Genomic DNA, 17,105 nt, shown 5'->3' on the forward strand with positions numbered 1-17,105 from the left:
CTTTCTTTCTTTCTTTCTTTCTTTCTTTTTCTTTCTTTCCTTCTTTCTTTCCTTCTTTCTTTCCTTCTTTCTTTCCTTCTTTCTTTCCTTCTTTCTCTCTTTCTCTTTTTCTTTCCCAAAATGGAAAATACAGCTTCACTATAACTCCAATCATAATCAAGCCACAGATTTCTTTCATGCTGATTACCAACTGTGCTGTAATATATGCATCCTACAGAACTTACTGTAGATCAATGACCGAGAATCCCTTTATTTTTTTAATCAATCTGTATAAATTACCGGAATAATCTGAATTTGAAAGTTAAAGAAAAAATTGTAAAATGCTAGCACTTTCAGATTCATGTTTTTTGTATAACACAGCAGAAGAAAATTTCTAAAGTGAAATACTATCTTTTGTCATTTGTGTAGAATGTGACATTTCAAAATAAATAAAACTTCAAAGCCCCAAAAAGTTATGTTATAGAAAATATAAGCAGTACTAAATAACTGTAGCAAAATTATTGACATTTCTAAACTATATAAGTAATGAAGTTACTTGATAAGTTTTGTCATAGTATAACTTAGATTGCTTCATAAATTGTATATAATTGCCATTTTTTAAATTGTTATTATCTTATTTTTAATCTAAGCTAACTTTTCAGTTTAAAGGAAAATTAAAAGAAAATTCAAGAAAAACATGTAAAATATTTTCTGTCTATTTTTTTTGAAACGGATTTGGATTAAAGATCTATTTACATTGTATTAATGCACCAAAGGCAAAAAATAACAGAGTACAATTTGTCTGGTTATTCCCTAGATTTACATTCCTAAAATTAGATTTGATATAAATTAGCATCCTAGGCTCGATTAAGTGCACCCATTGAGAAAGAATAAAATTCTTTGTCTGCCTGCCATATTAGAAAAGTTCTAATTGCATTCTGAATTTTCCTGTTTCTCTACATTGACTGCTGGTGAAGCACCACCATTTAAATTAGATGAGATTCCTCACTGCTATAACCCTGTATTTAGTGGCTGAGCTGCAAATATCAGTAGTAAAATTATCACAATATTCATATGTTCAGAATAGAATGTTCACTTATCTGGAATAATTGAGTTAAGTATTATGCGCTACATTCATATTAATGTATAACTGCTGTCTAGATTGTAACCTACACTATATATTGTCATCTAGAAAAAAAAAGTAAGAATCAACACAGAACTGCCATGTAGAACTTAGCAGCTTTGGTAAAGAAAAAAAATGCCATTCCTTTTGAAGAGACTGGTAGAGGAGCAGGGAAAAACAATCCAACTGGCAGAGTCAAAAGTGTGAGAGGGAGAGAAGCAGTTTACTGTGTCTGGTAATATATGTATATTTTCACAAAAAACACAGATACTTTAGCATGTTCATTCTCTTTCCCATATTCATTCTCCTTTCCGTAGTCAAGGAACTCTGGAAAAAAAAGAGCCCAGATCTTTTTAATTCTTTCTATATATGTTTCTGCATGATATCTTTATAATTTTTTTCATCATGGATTTGAGAAAACTAAACAGTGATGATACATTACATTGAAATACATACTATTTGTTAAACCAGAAAATACTTTTATCTTTATATAATTCATCTGCTGTGAATAAACATTTATTGTATTAGTTCAATTTGCAAGACTGTTGCTCTTCAGTAATTTACAATTAATTATTAGCTCTGTAGTAATCTTCATCTGAAAACACTAGATGTTTGCGTATCTTTTTTATATGAGAAACATATTAATTATAACATATTTTCTTATGCATTCTCATTCATCTTAATTTGTCATTCTGAAATATTTAATTAAGAAGCCTGGAAAGTATTCTAGTGATTCATTAAATGTACTTCTTTTCAACTAGCACTGAATTAATATTGCCAAAGAGATTTTTAAAAATCCTGTGTCCATGGAGGTGCTTCCATTTGCATTAATTGTCAAATCAAGTCTTCACACAGTTTTCTTTTTCAGGAGAATTTGACCTCAGTGATCTGGCAAGTCATAATCAATAAAATGGTCCTAAATTTGTCTTACAACAACCATAATGCCTGTTGGTTTTCAGAGTTCTTTTTAATTATTGATAGGAAATTTTCAGAAGTAGATGCCATATGGCAGAGAAATGTTCATGTATATCAGAGATGTTAGGGATATTATGTATGTTTCATAAATATAATTTAATTAATATAAATAAATTCAATAACTGCATCAATAAATTTTTCAGATCCTTCAGGCTCTAAAGGGAGGTCTAAAAACACAGAAGTTATTTTTGCTTACATTTACTCAAATAAAAAAAGAACCTCAAATATGTACAGTACTGAAAAAAAAATGCATTTTATATAACACAGCATGACTGATCATGTTTTTATAAAGATACAACAAGCAATACTTACATGTTTTAATTTGGAGTTTCTGGAAAACTACTCAACTTCAACGTACTTTTCTAAGACTTCTTTGGGGGTGAGTTCATGTCATTTCTGGAGTTAGATCTGGAAAGGAATTTTAACGTTGTTACACCCAAAATTAATAGGTGTTTCCAAAAGACTTGGATGGAATAAATTAATTCTAAACCATCTTTATTCTGTTCCTTAACGCTGAAATAATTGAAGAGTTAAATAATTCTGTGGGCGTTGTGTATCTCAGATCAAGAAAAGCATCTATGTATAGCATACACCTCTGTGTAATATCTTCAAAGGAAAAATCTACTTTTATGTGTTAAATTTATATTATTAAAAATAATGGGGAAAAGGTAAATAAATAAATAAACAAACAGATATGTAAATAAGGAAGAGTAGAAAGATAACCTCAAGAAAGAGCAGAATGTGTCCAGTGAGGCTAATTAGTTATCTGTTTGAGGACCCTGCATGGTCCTTCATTCTAGAAATTATAGTTATTTCTTTTTTTCTGCTCACTGGTAATTAATATTTCTTTTCTATTTCTTGAAGTTTTAGGGGAGATTGTTTGTTTTGATTTATTTTGTTTTTTACTTTTGTCTATGCTTGTCTCTCCACTGATCTTGATCTCCATAATACCTTGTGTCAATGAGTTACGAAAGGCAGTATGTTAAATTGACCTTTTGATGCATTTTGACTGCATTTTCTACCTTTCAATTTTTCATAAACTCACCTTGCCTTTGTAAAAGCAAGAAGAAAAGCAGAAAAGAAAGACTTTCCTGATGTGTACCTTCTTTGTAATACATACACATGAGCTGTAATGATTAGTAGCTTACAGTTATGTAAGAATCAAATGTTAGCCCTACACTTGACAGTAGTTTTCTTAAATCCATGAATATTGTCATGAATTTGTGGTTATAAAATCTGTTTGTGAATACTTTCCTGAACACCGGTAATGCAGTTTAACACTAAGTTTTAAGATAGACATAGAAATTAAGTAATTATTTTTTGGTAACTAGCTAGATAGTAATTTTTATACCAATAAACAGTTTTTGAGTGGGTTTTGACAATCATCAGTTCTATTCTATCAGCCCATTCTACGTCTATGCAACCGATGTTACACATTTAGTCTCCCGTATATCTGAATTGTCCACCTCATTATTTTCTTTACTCTAAAATAGTCTTAATTTTCTTTTCCATCTTGTCTTGTGAGATTCAATCTTTTGACTGGAATTTACAGAATAACTAGTATTTGTAAGCAGAATGTGATGGGAGCTTCTAATTGTTATTTAAAATACTACCTGGTATTCTTAATTCTTCTTTCCCCTGAAGTTTAGTCTTTCTGATTTCAGTAAAACAGTGTTTTTCAGGAAACAAAACCACAAAGAGAAGAAACAAAATTCGGGGCCCAATTTTGTCATTCCTTAATCACCCCTAGCTCTAAAGATGGCCTTTAAATACAGTGTCCACTACAAAACATTTATCATTTCTCAGATAAATTCTAACTCTACCACTTTCTTATTCTGTGAAATTAAATTAATGAAATTTATTAATAATGTTCTTACAGGCTTTCAATTCAGTGGAAAACAAAAATTGACAAACTCCTGCAGTATTTCTTATTTGACATTCCTTTTCACATATTCCAATTCTTATTCTTCCTTTTGAAAGAACCCTCGCCCTGATTTTTTGCCTGCCTTTCTTTTGATGAACCAGAATCCCTGAGAAAGTGTTTATCTTTATTGTAGGCTGTGCATGATGCAGCTTTACTTCTTAAAAAAATTCTGCTTTCCTACTCCTTTCTTATTAGCATTGTCTGTATATCCCAGTTCCATAAATACTCTCTTTCATTTAGGATTTGTAAACTCTTTGTCTGCAGAAAACATGTCATTTTTAAGCTTTTTCTTCATTCCTTTGTTCAAGAAGGTTGTCAGATGTCTTTTTTTTTCTTTTTTCTTTTCTTTTTTTATTTTTGTTCTTAGTCTCCATTGCAAATTAGAAGTTTGTCATAGAAGTTACAGAAACTAGGGGACATTTTGGAATCATGGGATCAAATATAGAGATATTTATTTAGCAGTCCCTTCAATTTTTTTGCCATTTACCTACTTAGTAGAATTTCTTGAAGATAACAGTGAAGTTTTTCTTTCTCCTTAGAAATACATAGAAATGCTGTAAACATATGAAGATATTTATAGTTCTTATTACTTTTCCTCAGTAAAATTCTGCACTCAGTCTACCAAAACCACAACTATATTAGGAATAAAGCCATCTTTTCTGTAAGCCACATCTGGTAGTATGATCACATAAATGTTAGAACATGATAATGAGACAATTCAATATTCTGAATATTTTTCTGCTCAGACAATGAATAAATAACATGGATGAAAAAGAGTTGCACTGTTCTGAAGTAGTTAAAATTTACTAGGTTTTGTTGCTTATTGTTTTGAGCATAGTTTCAGTATAATAGAAATTAAAAAAAAAAAACCATGCAGTGACACTGACATCCATGTAGTTTAGATACTCACTTGAAATCTTGGAACTATTAGACCTACCACAAGGATTTCTGCCATGTAAGAGTAAAGAGCAGTTTTAGGTTCTCTGTGATGTGAAAGATTTGTCATATAGCTTCAAAAATATTTCTCAAATCAGTGTAAAGGGAGACGTACAATTCTATAAGGTTGTTGCAGTAGATGGCAGCATTTTTTTTCCCCAATGCAATATTTTCTTTCCTTATTCTCTTTTTCATTGCTAACTTTACCTTTACTCTCTAACCCTTCTTTCAAATATGAACAGTTCTTATTTCTGCCTTGTTCTAGTATAAGCTTTCTCTCCAATCCATTCTTAGGCTTTCTTTTCCATCAGTAGTTAAGTCTATTTCCACAGATCCTTGTCTGATTACTTGTCTTTCCCTCTAGTCCCTATAGTACCTAGCTTGCCAATATTCCTAAGATTCAGTATCTCTTAGTTTAAATCTTCTCCAAGTTTATTTGGCATGTCTTAGTGTACTATTTAGGCACTACATAGCAGACTCTTAATCTACTTATTCGCTACATCTTTTATTATCACTAGCTATATCTATCCAGTACTCTTGATAATTTAAGGAAGTTAGGGCCAATCTAGTGCCTCTAGTCCTTCTTTATTCTTTCTTAATCCACCCTTGCCAGTTCACAGTGCCTTTCTTCCCCATAGTTTATCTCTTCTCTCAATGTCAGTCTGTTTCTACTGCCAGCTATGTCAGGATATTGTTTCAGTGTACTTCCAGCCTTGGTTTCATCTCTCAGATTTTAACCCCAACTCTCTGCTAATTCTGCCAGTTTTCTTCCCATAAGGGCTTCTTATCCTCATCTTCGCATTTACTGTATCTAGAACCTGAGTGCATATAATAGAGAGCATATAACAAGAGGCTGTTTAGTTCCCTGACCTAGCATGACTTTCAACACTATTTTTAGGAATAGTCTTGATTAGCTCCATGTAACATCACAGTGAAGCATGTTTCCTTGTTGACTGATGTTTTAGGGCAGATAGCCAAAAAAAATCAAGAACATTGCCTCCAGTCACATAGAAATTTTAATTTGTACATACTTGATCAAATTTGGACAGATTCTAAAAGCAAAGGTCTGCTAGTTGGCAGATTTCAAGTTATTTCTACAAAGGACATAAATATCTCAACATAAATATCTCACATGTCTTTTCCTTAGAAATGACCAGCCTTTCAGAAAACTTCAGCCAAAGGCAGTTACTCAATCTGCAATTTTTGTCCTAAATTATCAAACTTTGGAAATAGGTAAGGAACTGGAGTAGAAAGAAGATATTGAACTTTAATAGCCAGTGGTGCTAAAAGTCCTGTTTATGTGAAGGCCACTCTGAAACTAATGCCTCCTATTTTATTATCTTAGTTGATGTTATGACATCAGAGGCAGATGTTGGTGGATAGCAGTAAAGGTTGAATCTTCAACAAAATTCCACTACATTTTGATGCTGTGTGACAGATGACAGCATCAGGGTGGACTGTCAAAATGGCATCTGGCATGGAAATGTTTATGAAGCAAAGGCATGTCATTGAAATCAAAGGTGTGTCACTGAAATGCTCCTGGTGGAAGAAATGGCACCATTGGTGTTCATCAACACTTGCTAAATTTTTATGGAGACCAAACAGTGGATCTGAGTGCAGTGGGGTGTTGATTTTTGTTTCAGCAGTGCTGGCAGCAACAATGGGTCACCTTCAGTGGTGCAGATTGTGGCGAGTACAGTATGTAGGCTCTTGTTCATCGCTGACAAAGATGCATAACTGGTGATGGTGACTATGTTGAAAAATAGCATTTTATAGATATGAATTTGCTCTATCAAGTAGTGTAAGTGAGGTCTGTATCTGTTGTGATTTCCATGGAAATAAACAGGAGGCATTACTTCTGGAGCAACCTGTGTAGTTAGGATTATGTTGTGTTTTGCAGGAACATTTTTGGGTTATTGTAGTTTTTGTATTATTTCGTTTTCATGTGTAGAAAATGATTAATAAATATTTGTAACTTATGTCAATATTTTTGTAAATAATTTCTGTAGGAATTCCTTTATGTGTGTGAGTTTCATGTTAAGAGTTTAGATTATTCAAGTATCTAGTTTCCAGTATGATCTGATTAGAATAGCATCAAGGTATGATTTAACAAAAAACTGTTTAAATTCATTATTTCTATAAAATATTGAGATTTGTCTCCAGTCCTACAAACCTGAAGTCAGAGACACCTAGAAACAAAATTAATACGTTTCTCTTCACCTCTCCTCTTCCCCCCAAACCCTCATCCAAGAAAGATTACAGTTTATATTCAAATCTCCAGAGGGAAGGGCCATGCATATTACATGGGATTTCTTGTAAGATGCTCGAGTCTTCTCGATGCTATTCAAATATGTCTGAAATATAAATACTTTATGTAAATTTAAGATGCAATAAATATATGCTTCTTTTTGTTTTAAGGTTAATAAGTCAAGTAAAGAAAATAAATAAAAGGGGAAACTAATATTTTGTGATCTGACTTCAATATAGCCATAAATAACAATATTAACAAAGCAACTCATCTGAGATTTTAGCATTCACCTTTTTCATAGACCTGCTGAACCTAACTTCTTTCCAGAGCTCAAATTGATGTAAATGCTTTGCTGCTAAAGATTTGTTCTGGTCACTTTCATTAAGATGTTGAATTTTTCTTCCATGCATTCTTATGCTGTATTTGCTCTTAAGTAATACAATATGGTAAGGACTTTGAAATTATCTCTCCAGACACACAATGTTAGGTGGATCGATAAATACCCTATGACGTCTACTATGCATCATAAAATTTCTATCATAACCTGTTTAACCAAGCTTTTCTTCTTGAACACCGAGAATTTTATTCAAAGCATTTTACATATTGCATTACTTATCAAAACAGAGGATATGTAAACCTTGACATTTGTTAAAAGACCCAGGCTTTAACCAAAAAAGACCAGAACAAATCAATAGCAGAAAACAGATTAAACAACAGAAAAGTGACTGCTTAGAAATAGAAGCATGTTAACCAAGCCCATGACAAGCTTTCAGCACGTAGTCAAAGGAAATGGTTATTTGATATATACAGGCATCTGAACGTATCTCAGAATATACTGGAGACTCCTACAGCTGAAAGTTACAATTAATTGAAAGTATAGTACAGCCTCAATCTTCTGAATCCTACTTTGACATAGGATAAATTAAATTGCTTTTTTTTGGCTATGATTTTGTTCCCATATGAGGGGGTATTAGAATAACTATATACCATGTTGAATTACACTTAATACACTTTATCTGTTCGTATTTAACTCTAGTAACCCTAAATGTTAAGTATTGTTGCCATTGTTGTTATTATATCATTATATTGATAACAATTATTACTACTATGGATGTCAAAAGTACTGATATTTTAGAGACTGAAACCAATATATTACTTCTAGTTTCTATTTAGTAAAGATATTTATGGGCTTGAAAGGATGTGAAACTTTCTGTTGCCTTTTATTTAGTCCTGTTACATGGATAAAGATATTATTGTCATTATAAAATTATTCATAAATCAGGAACCTGGATGTGCATACCTGTTCACACTCGAAAGCTATGCCTTATAGATTGCTATACAGAAAAATCAAACATTTTATTTTTCCAATCAAAAATTTCTGATAATATTCATTTTATTCATCGCTTATGCTAATACCTGAAATGCTTGTTTGCAAGACACACATTGTAGTCTAGGGAAAAACTGAGGTATTGTAAATATAACTTTTCTGTAAAAATTGTCCATCTGTATTGCTATTAGTAACTCTACAGGACAAAGTTAAAAGCTCTCTGGGGAAAAAAAAATAGTACTGAGATGTAAAGTAAAACTTTCAAATAGAGGACATTCTGAAAAAGCATGTAAAGTATCTCACTATTTTTAGATATTTTAATAATGACTGAATATCAGACTTTGCAGCATTTTAGACATATGTGCGGTACAACAAAATGTTTTCATTTGCAGTTGTTTTTTAGTGAATCCTTTCTTTATTCTTCCATACACTGAACCAAGCACCCTCCCCACTTTTTGTTATTTTCTCACCTTTTCTTAAATTAAAAAAAATCTCATAAATCAGTAAAATTGAAAAACTTTCAACTTTTTTTTCAATTTCAATTGAAATACCTTCAACATAAATGAACTGTTTCTTTACCTACAACTTTCAATTGTCATTAATATCTAAGCCACTAGCAATTCTGTGAATATATTGTCTGAGAATTAATTATAACATAAATAGGAGTAAGCAAACTCTGTGATGCTTCTACATCAGTCTCATGCATATCTGTGAGAATGGTTCTGTAGGGTACTGTTTGTTTGTTCCCCATGCCATTTCTGTTTTTCATCACTCCAGCTAGACCAATAACTAGAACAGCAATGCTGATATTAATACCCATCTCTAAATATTATTGAGCTCATATCACAAATGCATTCTCAGAAGAGAAGCATGGTTATATCCACTTCAAAGATGGAAAAGTGGGACATAGAAATGAGAGAGCGAATGAGAGAACTGGGGCTGTTTAGTCTGTAGAAAAGGATGCTGAGGGGAGACTTCGATGCTTTCTGTAACTACCTGAAAGGAGCTTGCAATAAGGAAGGTGTTAGTCTCTTTTCTCAGATGACAAGTGATAGACTGCAAGGCAGTGGCCTCATATAACACTAGGGGTGGCTTAGATCAAATCTCAGGAAGAATGTCTTCTCAGAAGGGGTGGTTAAGCACTGAAACAGACTTCCTGTGTTTGAGTTCCACCCTCCACATAAATGTGGTGCCTATGGAAATAATTTAGCAGTAGACTTGTATTGTTAGGTGGATGGATGAACTTGATGACCTAAAAGGTCTTTTACAACCTAAATGTTGTAAATATGTAATAGTTCTGTAAGTTGCAAGGTGTGTACTTTTCCATCCTATTTTCAAGGAATATTTTCGTTCTAAATTAGTTGATCATTCCCTCTAATTATTTTATTTTATTTGGCTGAAAGTGCTAAGAACCATGTGAAGGGTGGAAAGGATACAGAGTAGTCTATGCTTTGATAAACACTGTCTAGATCACTGTTGTAGGTAACGTGTAAAGCAGACCTTAGGAAATCTAACCAGTGCTTCAGGCTGCATAAAGGAAGAGAGAGACATGACAACCAGACTTTGAGATATCCTGTGGTTTGTTAAACCTGGATTCAAGGAAGCAGAGAGTATTTGAGATTTTGAAAAAATACCTTCAGGCAGAGAAGTTATCCTGCCCTATTACTGAGACCACAAAGTCAACAAATTCTGAGCTATGATTCTCACATAGAAAGTTGTTTTGTCAGATTATATGCACTCAGAATTAATAAGATGTTACGTTATACTTACAAAATATTTTACAACAATACCCTCTAAGCAATCTATCAATCACTTGCAATTAAAAATTTTTAAAAAATAATAATTTGTAAACTATTGACCCTGTAGTTTAGACAAGCATAATTCATGCTATGACAGATACAGCTGTCTTCATGCCACAATAAAAGCATATACTACTAACTCATAAGGACTTTTCAGAAGTATCTTGTAGCAAACTACAGCAAGTCTTTAGGGATTTTTTAATGGAATAATAATATACCTTTCATAGTAATGGTAAGGCTATATATCACTTCCAAAGAATTGTGTACAATATTAAGTGGAAAGCTAAGAGATCTACATTTACAGATTTCTGAAGTCTGTCATGAAAATAATACTTAGCAGCATAGATAGGTTCATAAACAAGTGAGGTTGTTGCTCTAGAAATAATCCAGGTTAGACAAGCAGGATGTGGTCAACTTCCTGTTTTGCTGCATTGGACTCTATCACTTTTAAACTAATTTTCAAATTTATTATTGTTTGTTTGTTCTGACATTTCTGTTTATTCAATTTTCAGAATTAAATAATAAAAATATTTCTTTCATCAAAATACATAAGTAACTGGTATGTCTATGTCTAATTTATCTTTATCATTGATAGAATCTTAAAGATGAGTGCATAGGAGAGTCAATCTTGATCATATACTTGCCAAAGCTTTTTTTCAGTCTTAACATGTAATAGATACTTCCTTTTATTTTCCTTTTCCTTTTTTTCTTTCCCCCTCTCTTTTTTTTTTTTTTTTTTTAGGCTTTTTTTTTTTATGGGGAGAGATGTTGAACAAAGGTTATACTGTGCAATCTTTTTTGTTGTTTGAAAACTTTTCCAACTACAGAAAAAAAATCTTTAAGCAAGAGGCACAATATTTTTAATAGTATTACTTTTTCTTCAAGTTTCATTGAGCAGTTAATTTACTAATTTGAAGATCTCAGCTTTTAGTTAAAGTATTATGGTTCTCAGTCAAAAGAACTAAGAGAATGTACACTGCTTGATTAAACAGCTATTTGTTTTTCAATAAAAGCCTTTCTGCACTAGAGATATCTGCTGCTATTTGCAGTGTTAAATAAAAGGATCTAAAGATAAGGAAATGAGGAGTATTGCAAAGGCATGATTCTAGCATTTAAATCCTTTTACAAATAGACTTTTACTTGAGTATATCTGAAGAAAAAAATGAATTTACTACATTTATAGCGAGAGTAAACAAGCCCACTAAAAAGATGGTAATTTGTGAAGTAATTTTACTGTTTGCTTTCTTTGTCTTTGAGTTTTGCTTGTTTCTTTTTCAAAAACTACAGCCTTGTGAAAAATACATGTATGACTTTTAATTCAGGAAAGAATATGTAACTATAAAAAGTGTGCTATCAAATTGGACATATTGATATATTTTATTATATTAAAAGCAACATGGTACAGTGCAATTCATGTTTATTTGTTTGTTTAATTTCATATATCTGTTTGTTTCTAGAAAAGAATATATCTTCTCCAGAAAAATCACATTTGGGTCCATCCTGTAGAGAACGGATATCATTTCGAGACCATCCATTGCTGTTCAGTGGAGGATGGGGAACAGGCAAAAAGAGGCAAAAGGTTAAAAATATCAGCTGAATATTGGAGATTATTTAACTAAATGATTCAATCAAATTTTTGGTTCCCAAAACATATGGGGAACTGTTTTCTTTTAAGACTGTGAATATATATACGTTTATATTTTAGTTTATAAGCAGTTTCAGTTAACTAAATATGACTTATTTTATTATACATGGTTACAGTGGTTTGGTTTTTTTTCTGGTCAAATTGTTTTGTAGCTGTCAGTAGATTATCCTAGTTTGTCTTTTCAATTGGTTGTATGTTTATGTGGTGTAGGGTGCAGAATCAATTAGCTCAAGAAGAATTGTTGTTCAACGAATAAGTTTAGGCTTGCTTATAAAAACTGGTCAGGATGTGGAGAAGTATCAATATTTCATGCTCGTATGATGTATGCCATATATCAAAACTGTAAATTCTCAAAAGTACATGCTTATAAACCATGTTTTAGACTCTAACATCCAATGTAATTCTTTAAAAAATCTGTTTAAAATGTTTTACGAAGGCAGCAAAAATTCATAGCATGTTAGAAATGTGCAAATAGTGAGAATGTGTTTATCTTTTTTTTATCTTTTATACAGCAATATGAGAAATCCTCATAAGTTTCACCCTAACATATTGTAATAACATGATAAAGCAACCTATTAAAATTTCATAATTTAAAATATTTCTAACATTTTCCTAGATTATTAAATAAGTATGTAAATAAATAAGTACATTTACTAACCTCTTGTTTTGTGCTGGACTAGTGTACCACTACATCTAAAAGATGCTGTTCACACAACTCTGTTCTTTCATGCAGCCAGATTCCTTTAAACCCAAAAAAACTGATATCAATAAAAAGAAACAAAATGTATTATATTTAAACTATTCATACTACTGCAAGGTAGAAATCCTGAAGCGGATATGTAACTCATTACTTCTCCTGACTTGTTTTTCATTGACAAACTAGGCAGAAGAGGTTCTTTGGTTTCAAAGCCTAAAACTATTTTAATGTTTTCCACTCTGGGGGTTGAAATTGCTAATTGGATCTAGAGGAGTCTGCTTTTGGATTTCCTCATCTGTTTTTCTCCAATATTGTAAAGCTTCAATCCCTTACAGAGTGAGAGAGGTGGAGAGGGTAATAGGACTTGAAAATTCAGTCAGTAAAGAAGATAAATTCATACATTGTATCTGTTTTTAAAATGTACTTAAATTTCATATGGCATTATTTTGGGAGGTGCTTTTATATGCTAACATGCATATGTGACTGTGGATAGAAAGTAATTATCTCCATTTTTGTGAATGCTTATATGGTTGGCAGGAAGTATTGATCTGTCTGGGGGTAGGAAGGTCCTACAGGGAGATCTGAGTAGGCTGGATCACTGGTCTGAGGCCAGTGGGATGAAGTTCAACATGACCAAGTGCCAAGTCCTGCATTTTGGCCACAACAACCCCGAGCAACACTATAGGCTTGAGGAAAAGTGACTGGAAGACTGCGTAAAGGAAATGGACCCAGCAGAATTGGTTGACACTTGGCTGAACATGAGCCAGAAGTGTGCCCAGGTGGCCAAGAAGGCCAATGGCATCCTGGGTTGTATCAGAAATAGTGTTGCCAACAGGAGCAGGGAAGTGATCATCCCTCTGTACTCAGCACTGGTGAGGCCGTACCTCAAGTACTGAACTCACTGCAGGAAAGACATTGAGGCCCTGGAACAAGTTCAGAGAAGGGCAGTGAAGCTGGTGAAGGGTCTGGAGTGCAAACCTTATGAGGAGCAGCTGAAGAATCTGGGATTGTTCAGGCTGGAGAAGAGGAGACTCAGGAGAGACCTTATTAGTTTCTACAACTACCTGAAGGGTGGTTGTGGTGAGGTGGAGACCAGCCTCTTCTCCCATATAACTCGCAATAGGACTAGAGAGAGTGGCCTCAAGTTGTGCCAGGGGAGATTCAGATTGTCTGTTAGGAAAAATGCCTTCACCTGAGGAGTGGTCAGGTGCTAGAATAGGCTGCCCAGGGAGGTGATTAAGTTAGTGACCTTGTTGGTCAATTTAGTTCTTGTACTGAGGTAGTTTAGTGGGAAATATTGGTGAACGGCTTGACTGGGTGATCTTGGAAGTCTTTTCCAATCTGAGTGATTCTATGATTCTATGATTTTCAAATTCAGTAATGGCTGATACAGTGGAGAACCTCCAGTTTGCAGTTAGTATCTTTCAATAACCTTGTTCATTTAAATCAATTTGAGTCATAGACTCATAGAATATCTTGATCTGGACCATCAAGACCATTGAGTCCTTCTTCTGGTTCTACATGAAGCAATATAAGAATTAAACCTTATTTCTGAGAGCATTGTCCAAATGCTTCTTGAACTCTGGCAGTCTTGGTGCCCTGACAACTTCCCTGTTTCAGTAGCCAGTTCCTCATTTTCATTAATGAAGTTTTTCTTGATATCCAATCTAAACTTCCCATAATGCATATTTAAGCCATTTCCTTACATCCTATCACTGGTCATCTGAGATAAGAGATCAGCACTTTGCACTCCCTGTCACAATCAGATCACCTCTCAATCTCCTCTAAGCTGAACAAATCATAAATCAGTGGCTCCTTATTAATCATACTTTCTAGTCTTTTTGTTGCCCTCCATCTTAAAATTCTATCAATGTGCTGTTTTTAATATCACTTTAATACTGAAAGGTCAGTGGGATATCAGTTTTGAAGAAAAGACTCCATTACTTTGAAAAGTTTTTATGTGCTAGTGTGGTGAGTAAGTAAATTTAAAAAAAAAAAACAAAAAAAAAAAAAAAAAAAAAAAAAAACTATAACACATGCTAACTGGAGATCAAAATGCAAAATCAAACAATTCATAGTTCAGCATTCTTGTGGATTGTTCCATCTATTTATCTAGTCTGTGCATATTATACTGCACATTACTGCAACTGTAAATAAAGGAGTTTTTAATTCACATTTCATGAATGTTAGATACCACAATAAAAATCTGCTTTGTACAAGTTGCCATACCTGATGTCTTTTGCTTTCCAGGTGTTTCTGAGTGAGAAATCCCTCCACACCTAAGCTGTTTTGTCAACAACTTTTAAGGCATTTTATTTTGGTTATTTATTGTTATTATTACTATTGTTTTTTTAATTATTGTTTTGTAAAGAAAAAGTAGTAGCTTTATAATATACAATTTACTGAATTACAAATTGTAGACACAAGATTTGCTGACATTGCTCATGCATGTGAGGAATAATTTCAGTTTAAGGTAGCTGAAAAGCATTTATTGTTCTCAGGACTAAGGTGAGACACCTCTAAATCTGAGTAAATATCTGCTGCTCATAGTCACACTTTACAGAATGAAAGGTCAGACATAACATGAATGCTACATCTTGTGGCATATTTCTGACATGACTATTTCAGGCTCTGTCCTGCACATCAGAGAGCTGCTGTATGCCTTCCTTTTTTGTCTTCTTCGGGTTTTCTCTCTTGTTACTTTCTCTTTTTTTCTTTCTTTCTTTCCTTTTTTCTTTTTTTTTCTTTTTTTTTTTCTTTTTTTTTCTATCCCCTTTCTGTTGAAATACAGCAATTCAGCAATTCCTATTTAGGATTAGAAAGTATTCTTGATGTGTCACTGTGTGTGAGTAGAGGGCTGGAACTGTTGGGGGCAAATCCCTGTGATCACTCAGCAAAATGTGGAGCCACAAATTCCTATAACTGCATATTTCTAGTTGCACTACTGCCTTTGTGATGCCCCTGACTTCACTAATGTAATCTCCTCTGAATTTTTTTCTTTTCCCATAGATCCTTTAGCATGGAAGGGGGGGACTCTATGTCAAAAGCACTTTAGAAAAATATCTTCCTTGAGTTAATGAAGATCAAACTTTGGAAATGTAGAATTCATTCAAATCAAGAACTGAGAGAACCAAAGTGTGTTTAATCGTTTAATCTCTAATGGGCATAATTCACCACATCAAATCGAAAAGCTTTTTGCAAGCTCAGTACTGATCATTGAAATGGGTTTCCCTATATGATTTACATTTACTTCTGCGCAGGAGTTCTGACCAAGAGCATATATTCTTTAAATACTTAAGTGGTTGAAGGGTGCAACATAAAAAAAGTGTTCCCAAAACGCATAGTCTGAATGAGAATGAGGTGTGAATGGCACTCAGAGATGGCCCACATCTGAATAAGAAAACAGCGTGATGAAATGTTTCCCAATGAATAACAGGATGGTTTTCTCACTAGCATCTTCAGAGACTTTTCTAAAATAGCCGTCCTTGCTCAAATGACTATTGGTCAAATTGATTTCTGGTTTTAAGAGATCTTTAAAAAGCAGGGACCCAGTATGCCTATAGGATAGACATTGCTTTGGTGCAGGATGAGCTGGTGTTAAATTTTGACTTAGTGAATCATAATTATTAAGAGCTAATAATCTATGCATTCGATCAATCATTCATTAAATGTGGGTCTGCTTATAGCATATTTGCATCATTATAAAAACATGCCACAGGTGCCATCCAATTCTCACCTCAAACACCTGGTGCAAAACGGTGACTTAATTTCTTACCAGAATTATATCACAGAAAGATTAATATCCTTAATATTTTAGTGTCAAAAAGATAACAAAAAAAATTATTTTTCTGTAGGCACAGCTTTTCCCTGATATACCCTGAAGTTAATCCTGTTAGCATTAATGAAAGCCGAGCTAATATTCTGGGACACTGACACCTTAACATGCTATTCTATGAGATGAGAAAAACACACTTGAAAAGCGGTTATTACCGAATGGCTCCAAAAAGTCATGTAAGAGACTCAGGAGCCTGATTTCATGTCTGAGATCAAAGCTGTTTCTACTTAACAGTTGTAGCTGAGGGGAGGGAGAGGGTGAAAAAATAATAATAGTAGTAATAAAAACAACCAAGCTCTCTTGTTTTGGTTTATTTATTTTTACAGTCATAAATGAGAAAAAGAAATAATAATCTAATTTCATTTTTTTTTTAGGACTTGTAGAAAATATTACCCCATCATAGGAGCTTTGAAGCTTTGACTGTTAGTCTGTTGGAAGAAGACGAATTACTATCACTACTGATTTAATTGCTGTATGAGATAACAAATCTTGGAAAGCAAATCTTGGTCCACGTTTTTACCTGTATCCCTACTAAAAGCTTGTATGAAATGTGTGAAAGTGAGGTGCCTGTTCATGGGTGTATCTGTGGTTAAGAAGGAACAGGAGACCGCTTTCTT

At 33.3% G+C, this 17,105-nt stretch overlaps 1 protein-coding gene across 1 annotated transcript in view; it reads left to right on the top strand.

Annotated features, from left to right (window-relative positions):
• The window catches only part of LRRIQ1 (leucine rich repeats and IQ motif containing 1), a 96,693-nt gene extending 84,785 nt beyond the window's left edge, over positions 1-11,908 (top strand). Inside the window, exon 26 of the mRNA XM_042816215.1 lies at positions 11,769-11,908. Within this exon, the coding sequence (XP_042672149.1) occupies positions 11,769-11,908 (140 nt within the window). The remainder of the gene's footprint in view (positions 1-11,768) is intronic.
• Positions 11,909-17,105: the final 5,197 nt, after the last annotated feature.

This window comes from Centrocercus urophasianus, unplaced genomic scaffold (assembly GCF_019232065.1).
Source record: "Centrocercus urophasianus isolate 14NV4802_14NV808 unplaced genomic scaffold, USGS_Curo_1.0 seq_15, whole genome shotgun sequence".
Classification (NCBI taxonomy): Eukaryota; Metazoa; Chordata; class Aves; order Galliformes; family Phasianidae; genus Centrocercus; species Centrocercus urophasianus.